The 27337-nt window shown below is 39.2% G+C and overlaps 1 protein-coding gene across 2 annotated transcripts in view; it reads right to left on the bottom strand.

The window, feature by feature from the left end:
- NCOA2 (nuclear receptor coactivator 2) overlaps window positions 1-27337 on the bottom strand; it is a 287290-nt gene that overhangs the window by 63802 nt on the left and 196151 nt on the right. For both annotated transcript variants that reach the window (XM_053929705.1, XM_053929700.1), the window contains exon 4: window positions 26763-26935. In XM_053929705.1, coding sequence (XP_053785680.1) covers window positions 26763-26935 — 173 coding nt within the window. The remainder of the gene's footprint in view (window positions 1-26762; window positions 26936-27337) is intronic.

Here is a 27337-nt window from a genome sequence, read left to right as displayed (position 1 = left end):
TTGTCCAAGCTGGAATTCTAGAAATTCCTGACTTCTTAAAAAGTGAAACCAATTTTCACAAGATCAATTTAAAATTATATTAGTAGAACATGTGACTTGCAAAAAAAATCTGAATGTTTGCAAGAGAACTTTGAAAAATGTTGCAATACTCACACAATTATCATCCATATACATTAAGAGAATGGGAAGTTTTCACTACTCATACAGTGAGTAAATGAGAGAAAAAGAATAAAGAATTTAGAGTTTTTCACTCCTGTCTCACTATTTAGATGTATGTATTTTCCACCTAATTTGTCATCTTTTATTCAATTGTGCATTACATTTTGGCTTTGACCATTTCTCAATATTAAAAAGAAAAAATTCAATAATATGAGGTGATAGAAATAAGGCTTTATCAATGTAATTGAATTCTAATTAAAATGGCCATGAATTTATGTTATTTAGGTACTTTTTATGAAGTAATCACTACCTCTGTTCAATGTTCAGTTGAGCCTTCATATTATATAGGAAGAAGAAAAGGACTCTTTTGAAATATATTATGTTAATGGTACATGCACTGGTATTTCAAACATTTTTTCCTTTTATTGATTCTAGAGAGAGGGGTTGGGGAAAGAAAGAGAGAGAGAGAGAGAAATATCGATGTGAGAGACAAACATCGACCAGCTGCCTCTAGAACATGCCCCAACTGGTGACCGAACCTGCAACCCAGGCGCATGTCCTGGCTGGGAATCACACCTGTGACCTTTTGGTCAGCAGGACGATGCCCAACCAACTGAGTCACACCGACCAGGGTATCTTTTTTTTAATTAAAAATTTTCAATTACAGTTTACCTTTAACATTATTTTCTATTAGTTTCAAGTGTACAGCATACTGGGTTAGATTATCATACACTTTACAAAGTGTTCTTTCCCCAGTATTTCCAGTACCTACCTGGCACCATACATAGTTATTACAATATTATTGCCTATATTCCCTATGCTGTACTTTACACCCTGTGACTGTTTTGTAACTACCAATTTACACTTCTTAAGCCCTTCACCTCTTTCTCCCAGTCCCCTAACCCCCCTCCCTTATACTGGCACCTTGATAGAGCATTTCAGTTAAGAGTATACTATTTTTATGTACCAGATATAAATAAGCTTAAATCCTTAGACATATTTATATTTCCGTAAGCACAACATTACTATACTAAAACACATTATTTAATATTTTTAATTTAGGCAGTTTTCGCAGCAGTCACAAATTATATTTACTTTTCTATATTTTGCATCCACTAACCATAAAACCATATTCTGTTATAAATATATCTTTCAGTAAACTCATCTGTAAAAAGATTGCCCCAGAGTTTCCAAAGATCAAAAACTTCGGGAGTCTCATTATTGCAGATGGCATGCTCACACTGGAGAGAGAGATGATAAAATGTCCTTTTCAGAGCCTACAAAAAGACGTCTCCTTTGTGCCTTGACTTCCATTTCTTCCTTCTGTACTTTCACCACTATTCTTTTTAGATAAAGAATATGACCTAAGAGAGTAACAATGAAAATAATTCTCTCTTTTTCTTCCTTACTCCTCAAAAGATGAAAAATATCATAAAATAGCTATGATCTTTTTTGTAGCACAGTTTTACAAATGCAAAGCCCTGATTAGAGAGACTGGCCCGGATGCCTCTATCATCTTTCTCAGAGTGTCCCCTCCTTCTCTCCTGGGTGGCTGCTTGAGAGCAATCCCAGCCGATGCCCTCCGACATTTGCCTGTACTCCAGAAATCCAATACCAATTAATTACATTTCCAGCTTCAAAGCAACGAACAGAACCCCATCTCTTCTGGGACCGTGTTAAGATGAGTCATACCACGAACTGGAGAAAAATCACTAACGTTATAGTCCATACGCTTTTCTTTATAAGTAATTATTATTTGTGTTTTCCTCAGAACAAAAGGAAAGGTGAAAAGGGAAGCATTTGATCTCTAGAAATAGAAATTATTTTGAAATACAAAGAAAAGCGGTATTTTTGAAGCAGCTGGATGAAATTGCTCTTTATCGTCACCAGCTACAGGCAAACATTTGAAAGTAAAATTTAAGTTTACTGGTGAGAACAGCAACAAATGAGAAGGCAAAAAAATTGTTATCTTTAAAAAAGTGCAATTAGCTATTTTAAAATTATGAAGTGGTGTTTTTTAAAGAAAGACCTTTACACTTTTTTCTAAAACATCGTTTATTGATTTTTGGTAACTTATTGAATCTTGTAATGTTAGGAAGTCTTATCTATTTGTTTATTAGGCAACTGAACTGAAAATATACACTCAAAGGTCCTTCCCACAAAACATTTACCAAAACAGAGCCCAAGCTCCTCACAGTGATGGCAGTGGTGACTCAGGGGACAGCCACACAACTGTTTTCACACCCGCAGCAGTACTGGCAAACCCTAAATGCCATTGAATATCTGTTAGAGGGACAGGGCGATGCAGCCTTTATGGAAGAGGTTTAACTACTTTGTTCTTGATTTTCTTTTTTTCAATCATCTCAAAAGGATGTGGAAAACTTGTAGAAATTAGTCTATCTTTTAAAATTCATAATTCAAGCAAATATCAATTATTAAAAATATATCAATTGAAAGATAATCCACAAGGTATTCACATATTTACAGAAAAATTTCAGCATTGCCCTTGTTTAGATGTCCCTGACATGTTAGGAGTTTATTTGTAGGTTTGGTCAAGCATGAAGAGAGTTGTTATTACTGAAGCAGTATTATTTAAAGTATAGAATCTTTGACAAAAACGGAATCTGATACTTTATGCGGGTTTTATAATTAATTTCATTGCTGCAAAATGAGTAAAATCACTCACCAAGAAATCTATCAATTTTTCAGTAGACTGACGTCAAACACAAGTCCAATCACCTCCACAACAAATTTTAAGACTCTAGTGGGACTACATTCACAATTTTCATCTTTTCTTGCAGTTAGGACCTGGGTGATTCCAGGTGAAGTGACTGTCAAACCTGGCAGTGGTGAGACCCAGGAGGAGGAAAGAAGTCATTGAAACAATGACTGGCGGTTTCTGACCAAGCACTGTAGTTTAAATACTACAGGAAAAGTTGTGTAGCATCTCAAAGGTTCTAGAAGGTAAAACCAGAGAATTATGCATCTGCACCCAACTAAAATTAGAAAAGCTGCCATATGGCTCTGTGAAGCCAGCAGCACATTCTTATTCATTAGGAAGCATTCTGCTAACATAAAAACACAAGGCCCTTCCTGTGCTCTCCAAATGTGTTTATCTTTTCAACATTAATGCACTATATATCATCAGGCTGCTGAAATCTCCTGCCGTGCATATTAAAAACATGCAGCTGCACTTTCTTTAGTAGTGGGAGGAACCTAAACCCCAAGTTGTCTCCCCCTCCTTCTGACATTGAACTTCTTGTTTCCCTTCAGTATGAAGAAACTGCAAAACGAACCAATCTCAAGGCTACCTCCACGCAGCAAAAGCCCCCCAGTCTCCACTTCTGAGAGAGCAACACGCTTGGTTTCGTTTTCATCAATGGTGAAGCACGGTCACTTCCACTGAACCAACAGTCAGTCATACCACAAGTTTGAAGTGCCCAGGCCCTGCTTGTAAAATGAATGTAATACTACACTTAACAAGAGAAAAGGAGTAACCAGAACAGACTGTGGTATGTGTGGCTAGAAAATGCTTTTCTTTATAAAAACTTCTGTCATTATTTGTAAGTATGCCACTTCACATATTGCCTATCAATATTGAATGTACTGATAGGTAAAATAGTGGCTAGTTTTTTACGTAGTAAGCCAGAATGTCTTTCTTTTATATAATCTAAATATGCCTTTGTTGTAGGAGCTTAAATTTAAAGACAGATAAAGAGGAAAAAAATCATACATACACTAAACCACAGCGAAGGAACCCTGTTTTAAATCCAGAAGTGCTGCAAATTAATCAACTGCAAGGCAACAAGTACACGCCATCAAACTTACGACAGCATTCATTCGTGCCCAGTGTGGCAATGCTGTGTCTCTACTTGAGTCTTCCAGCAACAGAATATTGAGAGATGAAGGCAAAATAAAATATGAAAACTGCTTATTTAGAGTTAATCTACTTCATTGTGCTCTGCTATCTAAGGTGTTAGGAGTTATCCACATGAGGAAATAAACGGATCACAATTTATTTAGAGGGCCAAAAGCTGAGACCGAGACTAGGTAAAGGTAGTAAAAATGTAAAAATAAAAAATAAAAATCAACTGGTGTGAAAGAAATGAGAAGTGAGGCGGAGTTCTAATTCAGCACTAATTCGGAATATTTCAGAGCAGCCTATCAAAAAGCCAAACTATAAAAAATGTTTTATTTCCTTCAAATACATAATTCAGGCAAGGCCAACAAAATTACACCATGGAACACTTAATGAAGATTCTGACAAATAGGTTAAAATTTGGAAATGCTACAAAAAGTTGTTTCTAGGGCTTTGATCTAAGTAGTGTAAATATGGTATCTCCCAAATCCTTCTTCTGTGCATTGGCACAGCAAATATCATCTCCCAATGTTCCTACCTTACACCCCAAGCATTTTCTTCAGCTGTACCATTTGCCCAGACACCCTTCCACCCATCATTTTGGAAGACTCCATACTGTTCCAGAAGCTCATTACAATCAAGTCAGGTGCCTCCCTTGTTCCTGCAATGGACAGTGTCCATCCCCATCACAACAGTGCACGCACTATAGTGTTTTGAAACGACTGATCTGTTTTCACATCTGTCCCTCTCACTGCATTGCTGGCTCCTTGGCTACAAGAGAGGTCTTTTTATTCACTGTCTGGCGTGTAGTGGGTGCTCAAGGTTTAATGCTGTACAGTTCCATAGCTAGAGTGCAATTCACTATGGCCAGGACCTAAAACTCATGAATGCCTCTTTAGAGGGACATGTTCTGAAGTGCTTTCCGATACACTTAGCACAATGGAGATTTATTTTAAGACTGTTGGAATCAAAGTATCGGGTAGAAAGGGATGAGAAAAAAAGATTAGACTGTACATGCTAAGGGCATCAGGATAATCCCTATGGTGATCGGGCCAGTGTGGACAGCATTTGGGTGGAAAGTCACCAATGCTGTTTCTACACCTGAGAGATAAAGAAAAACAGAAACAGACCAACTTTATTAATCCAGATTATCATCTAGGAAATTACAATCTGCTTCATAAAAAAAAGGATAGTTTGGACATAATAAGAGTTTTTATCCGACTCTGGGATTTTCCCAGCCACTCTTAGCTCTCAAGAGCATCAACCAACCAAGGAAGAGTTTTACAAACCTCCCATTTGCCTGGGGACCCAGTATAAAAATCATGAGATTTCTTGTTCCTCCACACCGTGGGCTGGGAGGAGTCCCAGCCTCTAAAGGTAAGGTCCCAACTGAGCGGGGAGAGCCTTCTAGAACTCGAGATTAAGCCAGTGGAAGGGCTGAAATCCCCAGAGAAGCTGTCAAGGCTCTTGTCTTACTCAGCTCTGTACACCCAGTGACTAACATAAAGCTTACCACCAGAGATGTCCAGTAGAGCCCAGGGGAAAGAGGGATGGGGATGTGGAAGAAGGAAAGGAAGTAGAGCTGACCTGGCCACGAATTCCCACTGTCTTTGGAAGGCTCACAAGGTTTTAATCTCATGTTCAAGGGATGCATCCCAGAGGACTGAAAACCGTCCTCGGACTTGGCCTTCATTTGTCTCTTGGAGCTATTTGTCCATGCCCAGGAGTCCTCCGTACTCCCACTTCCTTTTCACAGACACGCAGCTTGCTCCCGGATTCACTTTATGTTCCACTTGTGAGACCTACTGGCCTTTCTCACCTCATGTTTTTCTCCCATCTGGGTATGTTTTCCTTCTAGGTTTCTTTACAGATAGGACTTGATGCCTATGCCTCCTGAAGAGATTCCTGGAGTTGGCTGTACAGATTCCCCCCCTCTCCCTGCCCCCTGTGCACCGCTGTGACTCTAATAATACCGCAGGGAGGCCAGAATCCCCATTTCATTCTGCGTACTACCCTCCATTCTCAGTTCTCTCACTTGTAGCCTTTGCTTGAGCAATCATGGGAGACCCTCACGTGCAGGCTTTTTAAAAAGCAGGTGTTCCCAATTTAACTTACCTAATGCAAAAAGCCAATAATAGAACATAGAATCATCCAATTTAGAGATCTGAAACATTAAATTATGCTAAATCATATCATCCTAGTACAGAAGGCAAAGCATAGATAACAATGTGAGAACTTTGCATAAATTAAGTAGCACCATGGCTCTGGACAACCACAGAAAGCTGGGGCAGGGGAGGAGAGGGCAGGGGGAAGAATGGGGCTGAAGGAAGGGCATACCCTCAAGGGGTCAAAGCTTTAGCATTCCCAAGGACAAAGGAAGTGAAAGCAACGTAAGGGCAGTGCCGAAGGCATGCGGCATCCACTCCCAGGGTTACAGGGCACACGGGTCCCACTTCCAGAGGAAGGATCCAGAAAGTCTTAGAATTTGCAACCATCCAAATCTCCTACAGGCAAAAATATCTATTAGCTAAAAATGATGTTTTTTTCTAGATCAACTTGCAAGTTTATGACTATGACACAAATAAAAACTAGGTAATTCCTATGTGAATGTCCAGGAACAAAAAGAAGTGACTATTAAGAGAGTAGGTTTCATTTTAAGCCCATTTCCGGCACTTTGAGCAATTCTACGGGCAAAGTGTACTCTTTCTTGTGACCCTGAAACCACCATTATTGGTTCCTTGGTTAGTCCTTACCTGTATGTTTGTTTATACTCTGCCTGGTAAAAAAAAAAGTTTTAGTTTTATTAGACCTATTAGAAACTATGTATGGGAATAAAGCTACTTAACAGTTAAAATAAATACACTCAACATAAATATAAAACCTAAAAAAGAATTTATATATTTTACCCAGAGAAATCCAGCTTAGGGAAAAGGAAGGAGAGAAAAGTGTATAATCCTGGGTCTAGGAAGAACTTCACTGTCAGGAGATCTATATTCTCCAAAACAGAACTTTTGTGGGAAAAACTATACAAAGTATAATTTTTATATCATACAGAAACAGAAGTTTAATCTATTCAAATGTCTGAAATGGTTTTGATTTCAACTCATATTTTTACATGGAAAATTGCGGGTACCTGTCCCCACCAACTAATCTAGAAATGGTCCTGGTCTTTATGAACTTAGGCTGTACCAAGACAGCAACCCTCAGGGCTGACCATGTCAGGCAAGGTGCAGAGAGGGCAGAGCATTATGAATGATTATCGTGTGCGCCAAGATCATCAAGGTCCTCCTGCAGGGAACAGCTATCACCTCAGGACGGCAGCCTAAGGTGTTAATGTGAAGTAAAGCGTGGTAAACTGAAGGGTCTGACTTGTTCGGAAGGCCAAACATGTGCCTCCACAGAATTTTTTAAAAGCAAAGTGTATTTATATTTGTATTTATAGATTTCAAAACATGTTCCCAAACTTTGTCTGACTGCAGAGAATGAGTGAAAAGAAAAGAAAGATTAGGAAGCATTTGGGAAATAATCTCAAAGTAGGTTTTCCGAACTTTAAAGGAACTAAAATATTAAGTTCCTTCATCATTATCATGGTACCATTAAATTTAAGACATTCTAGAAAAAGAGTTCCTGTCAAATATCCATTCGATACTTACTATGTTTCAAAACAATAATAGGAATAGATTTAAATACATCTTTAAAGTGCCCCTTTAATACCTTATGGCATGAAATCTCTCTAACTTAAGCAGGAGTGGCAGTGCATCAGCAACCAACCTTGCACATGATTTAAAGCAGGCAATGAAAAGAAAACTGGGGTCAGCTTCGCTCAGGAACTGACATACATGCCTCTACAGGTAGCAGGAGCCCAAGAAAGTGAGGGCCTTAGAAACCACATGGCCAGCTCATTTCCAAGGCCAGCAACTGTGTGGTCAAGAGATGATCACAATTTGCATAAGGTCAAAGTGAAATTAACAAAGAACAGCACGTAGAAAGACCTCCGCATCTGATACCCTTTTCTGCAACAGGATCCTCTCCTTTCTCTACGTACGGTCCTGCAATTTGCCAGTAATTTTTGTAAGTTTAGGAGAAAAAATATCATGACACCTCTAGTAATTTTAATTCTCCTGGATTTTATATGTTATGTGCTCTCAAATACAAAGACTACTTAAGTAGTCAAATCCATTTGCAAGAAATTTTTATTTAAAATCTAACAATTTTTTCCTCCAGTAAAGGTTATGAAAAAGTTTAAGCCACAACTGAAAGACATGCAGACAGTGAGTGACGTGGCTATCTGATGGATAAATCGAAAAGAAAAATACTTAGGACATGAATTACGATCACCCAAATAGGCCAAAGACTATTATCAAAATTAACTATCTAATTATAAGTATGAAAAAGACATAATAGCAATTGAGTTACTCCCTATGAAATTAACTGGCTTAAATTAGCTTAAGTTAGTTTTGTTTTACGTATATTAGCCATAAGAGATGTTTCTCCATCATTCTACAACCCTTCAAATAATGAAATAAAATATTCATAAAATTTATTCTTCCTATTTTCAATTTTAATTATCTTACTGAAGCTTGCAAATGCAGATGACTTAGTATTATGCTGTCATCAAGAGTTCAGGAAACTTCTACCGAAGGCCTTTTTGAAACAGGTTTAGCTTCATCACAGATGGTTGGTTTGAATTCCAGAAACCTGTTTTTGGAATTCTGCCTGCCAGGTGATCGCTCAGAGGTGAGGCAGATAAAGTGGCTGAAGATGACAGACCTGACAGCTGGGCAGGTCCAGTTTTAAGAGGCATAGAAAGAGCAGAGGTAGCCTTTCCTCTGTAGATGTAAAGCTTGAACTAGAAGATGCTGCTGTTGCTCACACCGTATGTAATTCACCTGTCTCTCAAATGTACTGTCTTGGATTTGCTTTCTCAAAATGTACTCTGTGTTATTTTTTATTGCATCAATGGACAGTGGCTTCTCAGACACTAGAATGGTGGCAGTTATTAGCTCTGTGTTGCCAAGGAAAATATTTGGCTGCGTATAGGGTTTCCTGAGAGCAAGTTAGTACATGACCTCAATCTTTTCCAGGCTTATCATAATGCTGTTTGACTGTGCTGATTCAGCAAAGCAATCCATAATCGCTTGCAAAATGCCCCTGCCTCCCAGGGATGTCAGGAGGCTTAATAAGATAATGCTTGTGAAGCACTCTGAGCACCACAGAAGAAAGGCGCTAAATAATAATATTATTCTACATTTATAATTACAAGCAGTCTTACAGAGAATCCAATAAACCTGTTCACAAATTACAAATAACAGGTACTTTAAGTAATTTAATATAAATAATTGTATAAAGGAGGACTTCCTGTCAAGAGAGTGGCATAGGAAAACACAGCTCGCCTCCTTGCACAACCGCATCAAAACTACAACTAAAATATAGAACTACCATCACTCAGAACCATCAGAAATTGAGTTGAATGGAAGTCTGACAACTACGGAATTAAAGAAACCAAATATAGACTGCTAGGAGGGGCAGAGAGGTAGAGCAGGCTGCTCCCACATCCCTGCGTGGTAGATAAAAAATCTGGAGGGATACCTTGCAGGCGAGGAGTTTCAGCCCCACACCAGGCCCCCCAGCCCAGGATTCCAGTGCTAGGAAGATAAGTCCCCATAACTTCTGGCCGCAAAAACCAGTGGGGATTGAGTTGGTGGAAGACAATGCTGGAGTCCCAAGCAGTTCCCCTTAAAGAACCCACACACAGATTTACTCAGATTCACTCCCTCTGAGCTCCAGCACTGGGGTAGCAGCTTGAAGGGCACCAGTGGGATATAGGGAGGATCTGAAGTGTCTGCCGTTAAGGCAGGAGCTGGAGGTCAGTTTACTCTCAGACAGAAAGGTGGGCAGAGGCCACTGTCCCTTTTCTGAGCCTGCTCCCCACAGCGCCAGAAGACCAGGTGCCATATCTGAGACTGTACCAACCTGGCTAACGCTGTTTGCACTTCCCTGGAGATCCCCTGAGGCTCTGTTCCACCCAACCTGTTAACCATGACTTTTCCAAATGAATGGTTGGTCTTGGCTCATGCTTCACAACTTCCTAAATCCTATCAAACAAGCGAAAGCCAGCCTCAGAGAGCCTCCAGCCCCCATACCTCTTGCGAAGTGGCCCAAGGCCCGGCACTAGCAGCAGCCAGCCTAGATTCACAGTTTGGCTTCTCCTGGGAATCTCCAAGCCTAGCACAAGTATCAGCCATCTCAGACTGCTTTATATCCCAGATTGGAGAGGGGTACGGGGGAGTGGGTGAAGAGGTGAGGGGATTAAGTACAAATAAGTAGTTAGAGAATAGTCATGGAGATGTAAAGTATATCATAGGAAATGGAGTAGTCAAAGAACTTGTATGCATGACCCATGGACATGAACAATGGTGTGGGGTTTGCCTGAGGGAGTAGGGGGTGGAGGGGGCCAAAGGGGGAAAAATTGGAACAACTGTAATAGCATAATCAACAAAATATAATTAAAAAATAAATAATTATATAACAAAGAAAGCTGTGAAATCATCCATATTTAAAAAGTGGAATGGACAGACTTCGTAAGGCTAAGTCGCAATGAAAATAAATAGAACTAACAAAATCAAGGGGAAGGGTGGAGGCGGGGGAGGGAGGTGGGTTTGGCTGGGGTGGGGTGGAGGGATGGGGAGAAAATGCAGACAACTGTAATTGAATAACAATAAAAATTTAAAAAAAAAGAAAAGAAATAGAACTAGACAAGTACCTACTAAAAGAAAATTACAATTACATCCATTGTGATAAAACCAACTGAACCAGAAATTTATAAGAGGATATTTTATTGAAGTTATCATGAAAGACTGCTATTAATGAATTTAATTTCATATCATTTTCATGGTTTATCAACCAATAAATTTTCATTTTTTAAAAGTCAAAGCCAGTCATACAGTAGTAAAATTTCTTTTCTGCAGTTATCAATGGTAACAGTGAAAACAGAAATTTTAATTCTCATTGGGATAAAACATTAGTACTTTACCAAATGTAAATTCATTTCTTTTTTAAATACTAAAATAATGCTGCATTTTTTGGAGGAGGGGCAACAGTGTTGTCTCTTAGATGGGAAACGCTTGCTTCTCGTCCCGCTGTGGGCACAAGTCCACACAGGGAACACAGTGCATGAAAGGCTGCTTCAGCTGGGGTGTCTCCACAACAGCAGGCCAGGCTGCGGTGGCATCACTGGGTTCTTGGATGTCACTACCTTTACTGGACAGTGACTGGGGCCTTTTTGGTCCCTTCTAGGGAATCTTCCTAGAATCTGAGGGGGGCCAATCTTTGAACCCTCTGCCCCTCCACAACACTGCCTTAATAACACTTACTACACTACATGGAAAACACTGGATTCCATCTGGATTGCCTCAGGATCCCTCAACACTGTCAAGTCCTTAAGGCGGAAACTCTATTTTTCATCTTTGCATTGCCATCCTCTGTTGCAACTTCTGACCCAAGGAGAGACTCCACGAAGTGAGCTGAACTGACCCACACTCTGGAGAAAGCAATGGAAAGAGGCCTGCGAGTGGTCAGGCAGGCTGAGTAGGACCAGCACCTAGCGCACGATGTGACAAGGCACTTTCCTACCTAGTTTTTATTGGTAGTAGTACAAATAAAGTAGTATTTTATGTTTTTAAAGGGAACATAAACAGGATATTAGGTGGTAAAGATGCAAAGATAAAAAAGACAAGCCTCACACTCCTGGGTAGGTGAAAATACTCTGTCAAGCGCTAAACTGGGATTAGTGGATCTTTGAAAATGTTGCGGAGTTATGCAATAAAGGACAAACAAAATTTATAAATTTGTAAGTATAAGGCTTTAAATTTATTTAGCTGGTAGACTCAGCTTAGTTGGAGAGTTATGTTCAGGAAACAACACTGATCCAGAAGCTGAATGAGGAGAGACTCTAATTATCTAAGACCCCACTAAGAATGCTTTCATCAGAGACTGAACATGGCAAGAGCTGATTACTTAACTCAAAATAAACTTCCATCAGAACACCAGGAACAATGCATGCACCTCAGGGTGCTAACAGGGCTTAATTAGTCCTCTGAAGTGAAGCAGCTCAAAAGAATTTTGGAAAACGAAAATGTGAAGGTTAATGATCTTTTATATTACCCTCTTAGGATAAACCCAACTGCCAAGGAAATCAGACTTACAGGTCTCGAATTCAGGCTGAAAGCATACTCTACAGAAATAAAAATAATTTGTCAACGTTTCAGAGTTAAATGCCCTGGTGAACTTAAACGAGAAAAACCACTTCCCTACAAGGGTGTCATCTACAAGACATGCACGTATCTGTCCTTTCTCAGTATGAGTTCCTGAGTCAGGAGCAGAGCTAACACACAAGTGTGTAGATCTTCTAGAACTCAGTTATCCTAATATAAAAATCAGGAGCTCAATTTTAAAACCTCTAAAGAGGAGTTTTTAGTATAGTATTTGGAAAGGAACTAAGGGGCTCCTCAGATTAGTACATAGAAGAGAATTATAGAGAACTATCATAATCAACTTATAAGAAGGAACATCAAAGAAAGTTGGAGGAAGACGAACATTCAAAGCGACCATATTGTGAAAGAGAAAAACTGGGGAGGGGTATGGATTACTTTGGGAAGGACATCCTAGGGAAGGGAGCTAGGGGGAACACCTGATAGAAAAAACTAATTGAGAAACACACTCGCTATGACCCTGTGTAAGAATACTTAATATTGCAGGTCTTTTCAAATCCTGACATTGCACCATAATCTTTCAGGTTCATCGATGACCACCTCCCATCCTCTTACCCCAAGGGACAATTTGGAAAACAGTAAACTGTTCATAATTTTAAAATATAGCTTTATTGTATACTACAGGCAAAGAACAGCTAGTAAGTATATTTTTATAATTCTGAGTACTATAAACTATGGGACTGAGAATATGGATATCAAAGGTAAAATTGCTATTGCTTTGAAGTTATTAAATAGGGACTAAAAACTCAAATGTCCACCTGGCCAGTCAAATCATGTACCCGCACTTCAGTACTGACATAAGGCCAGTCAAGAGAGACAGAGGAGAGTCCTACCCACATCTCCAGTGCACAGACGGCCTCATCTCCATTAGATCTCCTCCAAAATACAGATGAGCCACTCTATTCTTCAGGTAACTGAAGATCCACTATTTATCTATCTGGTCTTTGTCTCTTTCAACAGAATCCAAGGAAAGAGAGAGTGGAGACAGACAGACAGACAGACAGACACAAGGAGGATACGGATGGAAGTGAGGGGAACCCAACAAGCACTTCCTGTGGGATCAAGAGAGATAAATTTAGGAGTTTCTAAAAACTGAAGATAAAATTGGGAATAGATTGAAATAGGGCTCAATTTATATTTTGAAAAACATCTGGAACCCAATTTATTATGAGTTTTAAAGACTTTCTGAAAATTTGTGATTTTTCTGTTGTTATTTTTACTGTATCTGTTTCATTAGCTAAACAATCCAGAATTAAATGTTTGCTTCAGAGATGAGAATTGCACCTAAAAATCTGAATTCTGTGCTGCAGTGGACCAGGGAGAAGAAAAATCCCAGTAGAAATAAAGGGAGTGGTTAGAGGAAGACAGTGGAATGGGCAACAGGTGAACAATGAAGGAAAGGACAGACGATGCCTTTGGCCCAGTCTGAGGTTTATCCTGCCAGCCCCAGACGAGAGTAACACCTGGCTTCCAGACTCTCACGCACCATGTCTGAACTTCCCCATCACCCACAGGCCTGCCTCCTGGAAGTCTGCTCCAGTCCTAAGAGTCTTGACTATGTTGCTTGGCAAGTGGAGGCCAGGAGGGGGAGGGGTCCAGGACAGAAAGGAAGGAAGAGGAAACCATGCTCCAGGCCTCTCCAGGAAATCCAGAACAGAGCTTTCCAGGAAATACATGGATGTGCTGATTGATGAGCTTCTAACAGCACCCTTCACCCTGTAAGCACCTCGGTCAGTGGTTCCCACCTTTTAGGTTAAGAGGGCTCCTTTCAGTATCAATAATGTCCACGGGGCCTCGCAGGGCAGTATCTATACTTTAACATATAACAGAAAGTAAAGTTTACAATATATTTAGTAATGCTTCTAAAAAAATCAGTATCTTATTTACCACTACACCGTCGCCGTATTTTTGAAACATAGTTGTACCTCTCGTATTAAGAACTATTCTAGTTAGGAGCATTATTGATTACAATAGCTTTGTGGAACTAGTCCAGGAATCAAATCACTAAAATTGAACTGTTTTGAAGGAAAATATCCCCCACTCCATACAGTTAACTTACAAATAAATCTCAGGGAAAAAATGGTTTTTAAAGCTGAAGATTCTCCGTGCTTCTTTCTTACGAAAGCATGGTAGTAGTTAATTTAATCACACTAGACATACATCCATCTAATCAAAGAGACAAAAATAATTAGTTTCTTTCACTTTGGGCAATTTCAGTTCTCTAACGAAATTCCAAATAAAAAGTAATATATGTTCTGTTTTCTCATCTGACATAAACAATCTGCAAATTGAAGACGGTCTACCAAAATAAAAAAAGCTTTTAAGAAGGTGAGCTTAATTTAGGGATGGTAAAGAATAATTATGTCAATTCCAATAGGGCTTGCTTTTTTCTCTTTCCTTCCCCTGCCTTTATCAGCTGTAATAAGGTAAATATGACATTTGGAACCTTACAGAATCAGGGTATGCATATGCCCACCTTATGTGGACAGGCCTAAGTAAGGGCTTAGCACTCTGTTGAGAAGATACTGCTCCCCAAAATGGCCAGGGAATTCTGTAATGTCTCCCATTTGGCCTTAATGGGCGTGAAAAGGTACTTTAGGACTGAACGTGTGAGGAGCAGCACCACGCTGAGTATTCGCATTATTTCTTTCACTTTACTTTCCTTCCATAAGACAAAATGTCTTATTCTCAAAACGGGTGGGCCCAAAAGGACTCCATATCTATTATAGGTGATCAAGGCTCTCACATTGTAACATCAGAATTTAAGTCTATTTTAATGAACAATTTTTCTCAGCTGGGTACAATCAATATTTTTTTTTTATGTGATCCTGTTGAATTCAGCTTTTCTTTTGTTCAAAATGACAGAGATGAGAAACATAATGCAAAAGTGCCCTTTCTGACAGCCATGGATATCTAACATTTCAAGTTTAAATATGTGTGATCTAATATATCCATTTTCCCTAATTCCACTTTCCATATTTCCTTTCCAGAACACAGGTTAGAATACACTCTACGTAGGTTATACAGAGCTCAGTACTATTGTATGAAACACGGCCCTCAGATGCCATCCCTGTCCTTGACTTCTGATCCACAACCAAAGAACATTGGGATGGTCACAGGGATCGTCGGTCAAGTCTGTTTTGCTCCCGGTATATTTCCTGAAATGAGAGAGAACACCTTCACCAGGCCAGAACCGTTGATTATCTGGGTGTTACATTGCCCGACAGGATGGACAGATAGCACGATAACACAGTCACTCTGACAGAACACTTCCTCTCTGCTCACACCAGGGTACAAAATGAGCGTTCTAAACAAGCTTGGGATCCAGTTTGCTGGCTAAACACCAAGAAGTCTTTTGGCCCAGACAGCAACACTCTATTTTCTTGGGATATTTTATCACTTCTTTTTCCTGACAGGAGAAGCTGAGCTGTCTTGAAAAGTGTACATTATTCTCTGAAATAGGGATTTGCAAAGAAATATTCTTCCTGGTACCTCAACCAGTGCCTCAGTGTTCTTAAACTGGTCTTGTACACCTGCTCACCCCATTCGGGCGTAACAACTCCTGCCAAATGGCAGACCAAAGCAAGAGTAGACAGCTGGGGACACTGGCTTGGAGCTAGGTGATCTGGATTTGAATTGTCGAGTTCCACCACCTCCTCACAGTGTGATTCTAGACAGGTCACTTAAACCCGAGGTTCCTTGCCTGTAAAATGGAGTTAATAACTGAACCTGCCCTGCAGGGATGCTGCAAGGATGAAATGAAGTGCTGTAGGTAAACGTAAGCACTCCATGAGTAAACTCTACATGGTAGCTGACCCTTCTGCTTTGTGCTCGTATGTATCCATCTTTCCCAGTCAGTGTATGAGAAGGGATCTATGCATGTAGAGCCTGAAGTTTACATAATCAGAGAGAAGGGACGCTCTTTGAAAATACAAAATGAAGTATAATTCTCATTCTTATTTATATAGAATGAGAAAAGAAATAGAAGCAAAACTCTAGAACTTTAAAGAGGATTCAATTTTCTTCTTCTCAGATTTCTTTAGGTAATTATCTGAAATGCTTATGAAGTGCTTCCTGATCGACAGGCAGCCTCCCTATCTAGAACATTCTGTGACTCCCAGCACTCACAAGGGGCAGTGCAAGTTAGAGGCCCTGACTCTGGACCTTCATTGGCTTGTTAGTAACCTGCCACTGCAACTATACAATGCCAGTTCACACCTTATGTCCTTCACTTTTTTAGGTCACTCATCTGGCTTGTGGAAAAATGCGAATGCTCTGAATCCAGAGCAACAATATTCAGAAAGTTTTCATGTCTATGAGGAATTTTTTTCACTGCTCAACAATACCCTAGTATCTTTTTCTTTTCATCCTTTGATACTGAGATAACTAGAAAAAGATAATAAAAAGACGATATTGGGAGATGTTCATCAGTAATTGAAACAGCTGGGTTAGAAATGCACAGGTGTGTACAACACACAGGAACCTGGGTGAGAGGCAGCTATTTGCTTCATAGCCCTTGACTATGGTTTCTGTAAGATTTAAGACATTTAACGAAATCACACCAAACCCCAAATCATCAAAATCTCTTCTGAGAATAATATACATTAAAACTACCCCTAATGGTCCTGGCCAGTGTGGCTCAGTTGGTTGGACCATCATCCTGCAATCTGAAAGGTTGCAGGTTTGATTCCCAGTCAGGGCACATGCCTCGGTTGCGGGTTTGGTCTCTGGTTGGGGCACTTGTGAGAGGCAACCAATCGATGTCTATGTGTGTTTGTCTGTATGTGTCTCTCTCTCTCTCTCTTCCCCTCTCTCCCTCCTTTCTCCTCTCTCTAAAATCAGTAAGCATGTTCTTGGGTGAGGATTTAAAAAAAAAAAAAAACTACCCCAGTAACTATTATAAATCTTTATTTTGGTTTTGAGTGTGTTGCTTTTGGAATTTCTCTGTAGATCAACATTTTCTCTCATAATAAACAAAGGCAAATTTGAAGACATGACCACCATCCTCGGAGGTAGGTCATGGAACACAGTGGAAAGATCACAGGCCTCAGAATCACCAACAGACTGGGGTCTGAATTCTAGCTTATCATTTACTAGTTTTGAGGTTTACTAGTTTAAGCCTTACAACTGTTTCTGCATATCAGTTTCCTCATCTAAGAAAAAGACAGTAGTACCAACCCCGAAGGAGCCTGCACTCAGAGGAAATGCAGGATTGGAGCAAAGGACAGAATAAGATGCAAGGGATGAGAAGGTAGCTGAAAACATTATGTATGGATATATTTTCATGGCATTCTTTTAGTAATGCTAAAAAAATACAGCAGCCTTGGATACAAGGAATCCTGATTCTTAATATCAGACTTTATCTATCTAAACATTACCAAGATGATAGATGTCAATATATTCTTGGAGGCGGAAAAACGTTTTATTTCCTACTTCCTCTGCTATCCCAGTTTGCTTTATATCTATATCATCTAAATACCAGCTTTATCATGTATTAAATGAAGGCACAAGCCAAGCTGGACAGCCACAGGCTTCCCTACAGTGAGAGTTCCCAAATCAGAGAGCAGGATATGTGTATGCTAAGGACAAGCTGTTGTAAAAGGCTATAATGATTTCTTTATTATGAGTCCCTGGATGGTGGGGACAGTTTTGCTTCTCTGCATATCTCTGATGACTCACAATGTGGCATCTACAGAGCATCTGGTAAAAGTGTCCCAAATATAAGTGTGAACTAATGAGAAATCATCATGTTTAAGTATACTTATGGCATTGTCCTTGCTTATATCCACACTCTACCACTGCAATTTATTTCATGTGGTGCTATTTCAATTTGACACAGTAGTTAATGATGGTTCTTAAATGCCTTCTATCTTTTATCCTCATTATTCTATTCAAACCTGAAAAACACTATTATCTTTGTTGCTTTCACATTTCCTCTACACCCTTATTTCTGCCCATTATTTATATGAACTTATAAAATATCTCATGTGCAAGGCATTAAGGAAAAAATATAAAAATGATTAAGCTATGGCTCTTCCACTAAAGAGTTTACATGTTAGTAAGAAGGGTTTTTTTTAATATTTAAACTATTCCATTACAAACCAAAATGAAATATATATTTTATTTAACAATGACACAAAAGCTGTGCAGCTATAGGTTAGAGAGTAATTAAAGCTTCCAGTTTTGCCTAATGGAATCACTAGACACACAGAAGTAGGAGACAATCCTCCAAAATATGCTGGGACAAGAGCGGGGAGGGCCCTGAACACCCTGTGGAGACATTTGACTTTAGTCTGGAGGCAGGAGACACTCAGTGAAAGTTTTGAGAATAGCAGTTACATATCTAATACATTTTCAGGAAATTAATGTTTGTAGCAGTGCGTATGGGTTATAGAAGGTAGTGAAGCAGAGATGAATTAAGGGGAGAAAGATAACTTAAATTAGGATAGGAGTACAGATGGTAAAAAGGGGTGGGGGATATCACAGAACATGGCGAGGAAATGACAGAGCTGGCTGGCTGGCTGAGCATGGTGAAAAGGAGCAGGGGAAGGTTGGTGCACGTGGGACTCAGGCTTCCAGCCTGTGCAAGATCATGGTGACACGCACAGATTGAGTACAGTAAACAGGACTAGCCACTTTTTAAGGAGGGAGAGCAGAAAAAAGTTCAGTTTGAGGTAAGGAAAACCCTGTGGAGATATCCAACAGGTAGCTGGAAAACTAGATGGGGAGCAAAATCTAAACTTCAAACTCAGGGGGATGGTAACTGGTGAAGGTCCTCACTGAGGAACAGTGCAATGAAAAAGGTGGAAAGGTCAAGGGCAGAGACTTACAGCGACAGTAATGAGCACAGATGTGACAGCTGAAGGCTGAAAGAGCTAAAACTGATTAAGGAAGGAATGTAGGTGGGGACAAAAAGAAAGCTCAGGGTAGTAGATGAGGAGGGAAGGCAATAAATGAATGAGCATGAATAGCAAACTGACCAAAAGCAAAAGTGTTTTGAGGAAGATTGGTCAACAGTTCAAAGCTACCAGAGAAGGCAAGCAGGTTGAGGAGGAGGAAGAGGGCCTGCCAGAGCGGTCAAAAGGAAGTCATTGCAGGTATTCCATGGAGCAAGATCAGTGATGAGAAGGCAACCAGGCCAGATTTTAGTGATTAAATAGCACATGGAAAGAGGAAAGATGGAACAGTGTGGCGAGAAGGAAACCATCACCAGACTGTTCTAGAACCTCAGCTCCTTCTTGGTCCCAGGCAACATCCTAATGTCTCCCTGTTCACTCTTCCGTTAGCTATAAGGCTAATCACATCCACTCACAGCCATTGAGGCAACAGTTCTCTAGAAGAAACTTTCTTTGATAGCTCATTCTATCAGCATTTTTGATATGTATGTACAATGTACATAAAATATCCACATTAATTTATAGTGTGCATGCATGCACCACTGTTAGTATGTGCACTGAGTATTTTTAGAGCTCAATGTTATGGGCCCTGGCTTATCTTTCATTTCTAGCTGAAATGCCATGAGTACCTTCCATGAAACCCAGACAAGAACGGACACTTTGCAGAGCAGACCGGCCTTACCTTGGAGATACATTTTACTCCCGTATACGCTCATCCATGGCCGGTCTTTCCTACCACTAACTCCAAGCTCTCCGACGGCAGCAGCACGTTGTTTATGTGCTACCGGGTCCCAGGACTCAGCACTTCCTGACTGACGCAATGATCACCACTACCTACCCCTAACCATGTCTCACTATCGGCAGTTGGGAGGGTTAATTTTCACCTCGCTGTGCTATCTTATTGCTACGATGATAATGATGACAAGCACCACAGGTCTTATGACATTTCATATGTCCCTTGGTAAACACAAAAGGAGGAGGTATATGGAGTCCACTTTGGAGACAAAATACCTGAAGATTTCTAAATAAGAAAATGGGTTACCTTAAGCCATAGAAAATTTCAGCCTGTCAAAATATTTTAAAATATGATTTTAAAAAGTCAAATTAGAGCATTTTTACAGTATAATGATTCCTCAAAAACTTAAACACAGAAGTAGCACATGATCCAGTAATACCACTTCCAGGTACAGACCCCTCCCAGATGAAAGCAAGGACTTGAACAAATATTTGTACACCAATAATCATTGGTGTATATATAACAGCATTATTCACAATAGTCAAAAGGTGGAAACAACCCAAGTGTCCAGTGATAGATAAATGGATAAACAAAGCATGGCAATATACATGCAAGAGAATACGATTCAGCCTTAAAAAGGACAGAAATAACAGATATACATTACACATGGATGAACCTTGTGGACATCGCGGTAAGTAAAACAAGCCACTCACAGAAAGCAAATACTGTATGATTCCACTTCTATGAGGTACTTAAAACAGTCAAATTCATAGAGTTAGAAAGCAAAATAGTGGTTGCCAGGGGCTAAGGGGAGAACAGGTGAGTGATTCTTATTTAATAGATCAAGAATTTTTGTTCAGAATGATGAAGAAGTTCGAGATGCACAGCGATGACAGCTGTACAACAGCGTGAAGGCACTTAGTGCCACCAAACTGTATACACTTAGAAATGGTAAATTTTATGCTATGTATATTTTACCACAATAAAAAAGGTCAAATTAAAATCAATTCTCAGGGTAAAGTAATTGGTATCCAGAGTCTTTAGTCAGTATTACAAGCAGAACTGTAATTCTTGTATTCTGTGAATTACTCTTCACTGTCTCATTCTTAGGAACCAAACCAGGATTCGAGATCTGATATGCTGATAAGACCATGTCTGGAGTAAAAGCTGAACTAACAATTATAATAAGGACCAAAACTGCAGAAGGCCAGTTTTCACTGAACTTTGCACTCATGGCAAAACACAAGCTGTGAAGGGGCCCCCATTGCTTACCAACAATGCTGAGCGGAAGAACACCACGATCATTGTTTTCCTGGAATTATTACTTTAAAAACATCCAGGATGACAGAAGAGTTGAGATGATTACAGAAATTGACCCCTATACTTATTATCCGAGATAAATGACTCAGTAATTAGGAAAAGGTGACCATTTTCTAAGGAGAAATGAATTAAACATTTTAGAGTGAACAACAGTAATAAGAGGAGGAAAAGAACTGGTAAATGACATACATGAGTGCCATATAGAAAAACATAATCTGCACGATCTATGAAGGTAGTACTTCTTCCTTCCCTGTAACCTACATAATGAAGTCTAATGTAATAAAGGGCTTCAGGGAAATAAGCATTCTTTAGGGGAGCTTGAGAAACAGCTGAAATGAGGCCAAATGTCTAGAAGGGAGATCTTAATGCCATTGTGGCTTACTCTCATTTTCCTACTGACTTCAGATTTGCCTCAAGGGATCTTCCTGCCCCTCACTACCTCCTCCCCATAGTCTCAGCTTAGCATCACACTGGTGCCTTCACCTACCAAACAATACATGGCATTAAGACATTTGACTTCAGAAGGAATTCAATACTGCTACATATGGTATTAAATACTTATTCTTTTCAAAATATCTCCTTGAAAAAGATGCTCAACATCATCAATCATCAGGGAAATGTAATGAGGTATCACCTGACACCTGTCAGGATAGCCACTATCAAAACACCAGAAAGTAACGAGTGTTGGTGAGATGTGGAAAAACAGGTACCCTTGGTGGTGGGATTGTAAAAATGGTACAGACATAGTTCCTCAAAAAATTTTTTAAAAAATCAAAGTAAAAAAATTAAAAATAGAACTGCCATATGATGCAGCAATCCTTTTTCTGGGTATTTATCCAAAAGTACTGAAAACAAAGTCACAAAGAGATACTTGTGCACCTATGTTCCCCGTAGCATTTTTCACAATAGCCGAGATGTAGAAACTACCTTAATGTCCATTGATGAAGGAGTGGATAAGCAAGATGTGGAATGTACATGCAATGGAATATCATTCAGCCTTTAAAAAGAAAAGCCTGTCAAATGCTACAACGTAAATGAAACTTGAAAACATTACGCTAAGTTAAATCAGCCAATCACAAAAAGACAAATACTGCATGATTCCACTTATGTAAGGTATCTGAAGTATTCACAAATTTGTGCCAACACAAACTTGGAAATACACATTTTCATTGTTATTGCTATTCACTCACAAAGCTGTTAGAAAAATAATAAAATGTTGAAACCAATTTTCTGTTAACTGGTACCCCCTATATTCATGTATAGGGCACTGAAATGGCTTTAAATAAAAGTGGCAAATGTTTTTCAAATAACAACATTCATTTAAAATTATCATTTTAGAAAAAAACAGTGAAAGGTGTGCCTATGTTGGGGTAACAGAAGACATATTACTTTAAACAGGGTAGTTGAAATGCATTATTTATGAAACTCCCCTAAATGTTTCAGTAAGTTTACACTTCATTTTGACTTTTTAAAAATAAATATTTAATTTTTCTAAATTTATTTTTAAATTACAGTTGACATACATATTTTATGAGTTTCGGGTATACAACCTGGTGATTCGATCTATTTAGTGATCACCCTGGTAAGCCTAGTAACCATCTGTCACTACACGTAGTTATGACAGCATTACTGACTACATTCCCTATGCTGTGCATTACATCCCCTTTACTTGTAACTGGCAGTTTGTACTTAATCCCCTTCACCTTCTTTGCCCATCTGCCCAACCCTGCCCCCTGTGGCAACCATCAATTTGTTCTCTGCATCTCTTAGTTTGTTTCTGTTTTGTTTATTCATTTTTTTTAAAAGTTAGATTCCACATGTTAATGAAATCATGTTATTTGACTTTTTCTGACTTATTTCATTTAGCATAAAAACCCTCTAGCTCCATCCATGTGGTCAGAAATAGCACGATTTCACTCTATTTTATTGCTGAATAATATCCCTTTGTGTGTGTGTGTGTGTATTCCAACTCTTCCTAATCTATTCATCTATCAATGGACACCTAAAGTGCTTTCATTATCTTGGCTACTATAAAAGAATAACCCTGTAATAAATACCCAGAAGTGGGATTCCTGGGCCATATGATAGTTCTGGGGTATTCTGAGGAATGTTCATACTGTTTTGCATAGTGTCTACATGAATTTATAATCCCACCAACAGTGCACAAGGGTCCTCTTTTCTCCACATCTTCTCCAACACTTATTCTTTGTTGTCTTTTTGATAATAGACATTTTGACAGGTGTGAGGTGGTATCTGTGGCTTTGATTTGCATTTCCCTGATGACTAATGATGTTGAGCATCTTTTCATGTATCTTGGCCATTTGTATGTCCTCTTTGGAGAAGTGCCTATTCAATGCTCTGACCATTTTTTAATCAGGTTGTTTGAGTCAATTTTATTTTTTAGGAGCTCAGGAATCACTGTGTATTTGCCACAGAAATCTTTAAGGTTCCTGATTAAAAGTGTGAAAGTAAGCCAAAGTAGATTATTTGTATTTTTTTATACAAACAGAAATGACATCAGCCCCCCAATTAGGAAAAAGGTAATTTACTATTTAGGACTGCTGTTTGAAAGGTATAGAAGCCTAAAGTTTTAAACATGTATCAGCAGCATCCCCAATAGGATGAAACATCATACTTCAGTACTAAAAAGTGGGTGGCACGGTTCAAGTGCCGACTCTGTGTACACATGCTCTGCACGGCCCTGCACAGTGTGAATGCTACCCTCGGGCTGGCGGCGCTACCAAACCAATGTCTCACACAGGCTATACTCAAGAGGATGCTTCTTTACTTAACGAGCTGGCAATTTTCCTCCAAATTCCCATCCTTTAGGACATTTAAAAATACCCTTTCTTCTCTCCCTTTATTTATAAAGTATATGGAAACTTGAGGAGCAGCTGTTGACAGAGTAGACTTCAATGAAAGAGCTTGTCATGCCTGGCTGACCTGCCTGAGCTTTGGACACTGGAACGTTCCCTAAATATGAGCCTGGCGCTCCCACTTGAGTCTTCTTTGATGTAGCACATCATGCAATCCAGCTTAACTTCTCTAGGACAATTATAATTTTATTCAGGCTGACACCTGTGACTAAAATACAAATTAAGTTTGGATAATGTAAAGACGATGGTTGGACTTTACTTATACTGAATGATGGGGGATTAGTTGGGTGGGCAGGTACAGTGCTCAGGCTGGACTTATGTGTTGCTCTTGAACCCTGGTGGCTGTTGACTGCTGAGAGAAGCCACAGTGGCCCAAATAGAGCTGTCGGTGGGGTGGCATGCAGAGGTATGCAAAGTTCACTGGCACTAGAAAAATCTTACTTGCTCCAAATGACCCTGAAGGGGAGGATATACATAACCACCTCTCCACCCCTGCCCTTTCCATCTGAAAGAAGGGCTCACTGTCTTAAGATCTTAGCATAAAGGAAGAAAAAAAGTCACCTTTCTGCTTAATGTGGGAAAGACATGTATTGTATACCTACTAAACATTCACTGCGACAGGCCCTTGCTGAGTGTGTTCACGCACAACCTTGATGCTATGATTGCTAAATTTTGTGTGAGGAAACGGAGTTTCAGAGAGAGAGAATAATCTGCCCTGCTCCAAAACCAACTTCTGCCCAATTTGGTTCTAAAGTCCTGCTCTTTTTAAAAAGACAATTTATTAAACAAGCAATTTTCTGAAAATACTAGACTAGTTGAAAACTTAAAAGTATACGTGTTCTTTTCATTTGGTTTCTAACTTCTGTTTCTCTTTTCAAAACACATAATTTTTCAAATTAATAGGAATATTATTAGAAGAATACGACGTGACAGGGTGTTTATTGTTGCTGCTTCTTGGGTGGTTGCGGTACGCAGCCATGTGATTAAACCCACAGTGAAAGTATGGCAGAGGCCCAGCATGACATATCTAAACGTGTCTGATGGTTTGAACGGGGAATTACCAAGGTTTCGCAAAACTTTAAAACCTTGTGCAAGACTTTGATAGTAAAAAACAATATATACATACATATATATATGTAACTGTTTTAAAGTGTAAAGTACTGCCTAACATGCAATGTTCACAAAATTGGACATTCCAATGTTCACAATGTTCATAAAATTCAATCATTCAAAACTTTAGAAAACTGAAACAAGAAACTTAGTGATTTCTCCACTGCAATGATACCAGCAACTAGAAATACAGCAACTTTAAACCACTAGAAAACTTTAACCAATTATTTCTACTAAGAGCTCTAGGAATATTATTTTACCCATTTGCTGATAGCCAAAAGTAAAGATACACAACTGAGATTAACTGAGTTTTCAGTAATTAATGAATCTCAAGGGGAAAAGGAGGAGGAGGAGGAGGAGGAGGAGAAGAGAGATGAAGGGAGACTGAGACAGGCATTGAGTAGAAACTTCTTAAATGGTGAATGTTATGATATAATCTTAACCGAAAAGCCAGGAACTAAAGACTGATTTTCAGGGTGGGCTGACATCAAAAACTGTTGTGTATGCTATGTGTATATTTCTTACAAGTTCTCAGAAGACAGACTATGTTTGTAAAACTGTTTTATATAAAATTCAGCTTCAAGTATGAAAATGGAGAAGGCTATGATGATAATATGCAAGCAGGTAGCTAGGACTTTATAACAGATCAGATCAGGTAGTTTCAGGCTCATATACCTATACAGACAAAGACATTACTGTCCTAAAATCTGCCTCTTTTGAATATTACATAAAAGGTAGATAAAAAAATATGAACTCTAAGAGGATGCATTCAAAAACAGATTACAAGAGATAATAATCTCCCTAGCCCTGAAGGAAAGCAGTGTGTGAATACTTCAAGAGCATATATTGGCCCTGAGCACCCAGACACTGTTCCTACTTGCCTAATACACATTTATTTTGGCACCACAAAGTCCCAATGTGTTTTTTCAAATATTATTTTCTTAAGGCAAAAATATCAAAGAAGGGAGGCAGAAAATAATCCCAAAAAGCAAGCCCAGGAAGAGAGCTGTCATGTTCTGTGTTTCAACTTCACAAAAGAATTCTGAGTAGAGGTGTGAGGCTTTCAGATCTCTTGTCACTCAGGATATGAAGTTCTAATCTAGTGGCTCGGCCAGTCGGGGCTCAGACTTCATGAAATGTGCTGACGCGCTGGAACAGGAGGAGATCCACTTCCTTACTTCTGGTTTCCAACTTCAGCTGGCATCTCACTCGCAGATCATGATAAGTCACTTGGCTGTGAAGCCATGAAATTCCGAGATGGGCAGAACATGGGCATCGAACTGAGTTTTACCAGGTGAAAAGTTACATCACCCTGCCGTACCTCAGTCTCCTGTCTTCAGGGAATTGTTGAATTTGATATAAAGCCTATTTATAAACCCCTGCAAGTGATACTTGCATTTATCTTGCACTGTGACATCATTTACTCATCAATAATTTAAGCCTAAGAAATGGATTAAAGGGACCCTGAAGGGACTTCTCACACCTGGAAAACAGAAACAAACTAAAATCTCCAAAATGTCAATTCAGTCCTCTTACCTTGTTCTTTGATCTGACGAATTTGCTTCACAGTTTCTTTTAAGATTGCACATTTGTCAGGTTTGAAGTTAAAGTTGTCTATATCGTTAAAGTTTGCAAATATCAGCTCTGCAAGTTCTTCGATATATTTATTTTCTTGTTCACGATTGCGTTTCTCAGTGCTCCTCTTGGGGCTAAAGAGAAGAAACATGTTTTTATTATGAATTTGAAAAAGAACTATTATGACAAAGATAAGCATGTTAAACAAACTATAATACAAAGACAGCCAACAAAAGTTACTTATGTGAACACAGAAATACTTTGGGGGAAAAATCCCTGAATTTGCTCTAAATGTTGCATGTTTTTTTAAAATTAAACTAAGCCCAGTTTATTTATTTTATCCCAGTTTATAATTATACATTTCACTTGTGTGATCATTTTTCCAATGTGCTTAATGTTTCCCACTGACTAGGATCGGGGTGACTTTGCTCATCCCAGTGCCTACCTAGTACAATGCTTGGCTATGGAATATACAGTTGAGTAAATAAAGGAATGTTTGGAAAAGTTAAAGGATGTTACATTTATAAAGATGTTGA

The sequence above is a fragment of the Desmodus rotundus genome, chromosome 8 (assembly GCF_022682495.2).
Source record: "Desmodus rotundus isolate HL8 chromosome 8, HLdesRot8A.1, whole genome shotgun sequence".
In the NCBI taxonomy this organism is placed as follows: Eukaryota; Metazoa; Chordata; class Mammalia; order Chiroptera; family Phyllostomidae; genus Desmodus; species Desmodus rotundus.
Note: the sequence above shows the minus strand (reverse complement) of the source record. Positions and strands in the feature narration are given on the sequence as shown.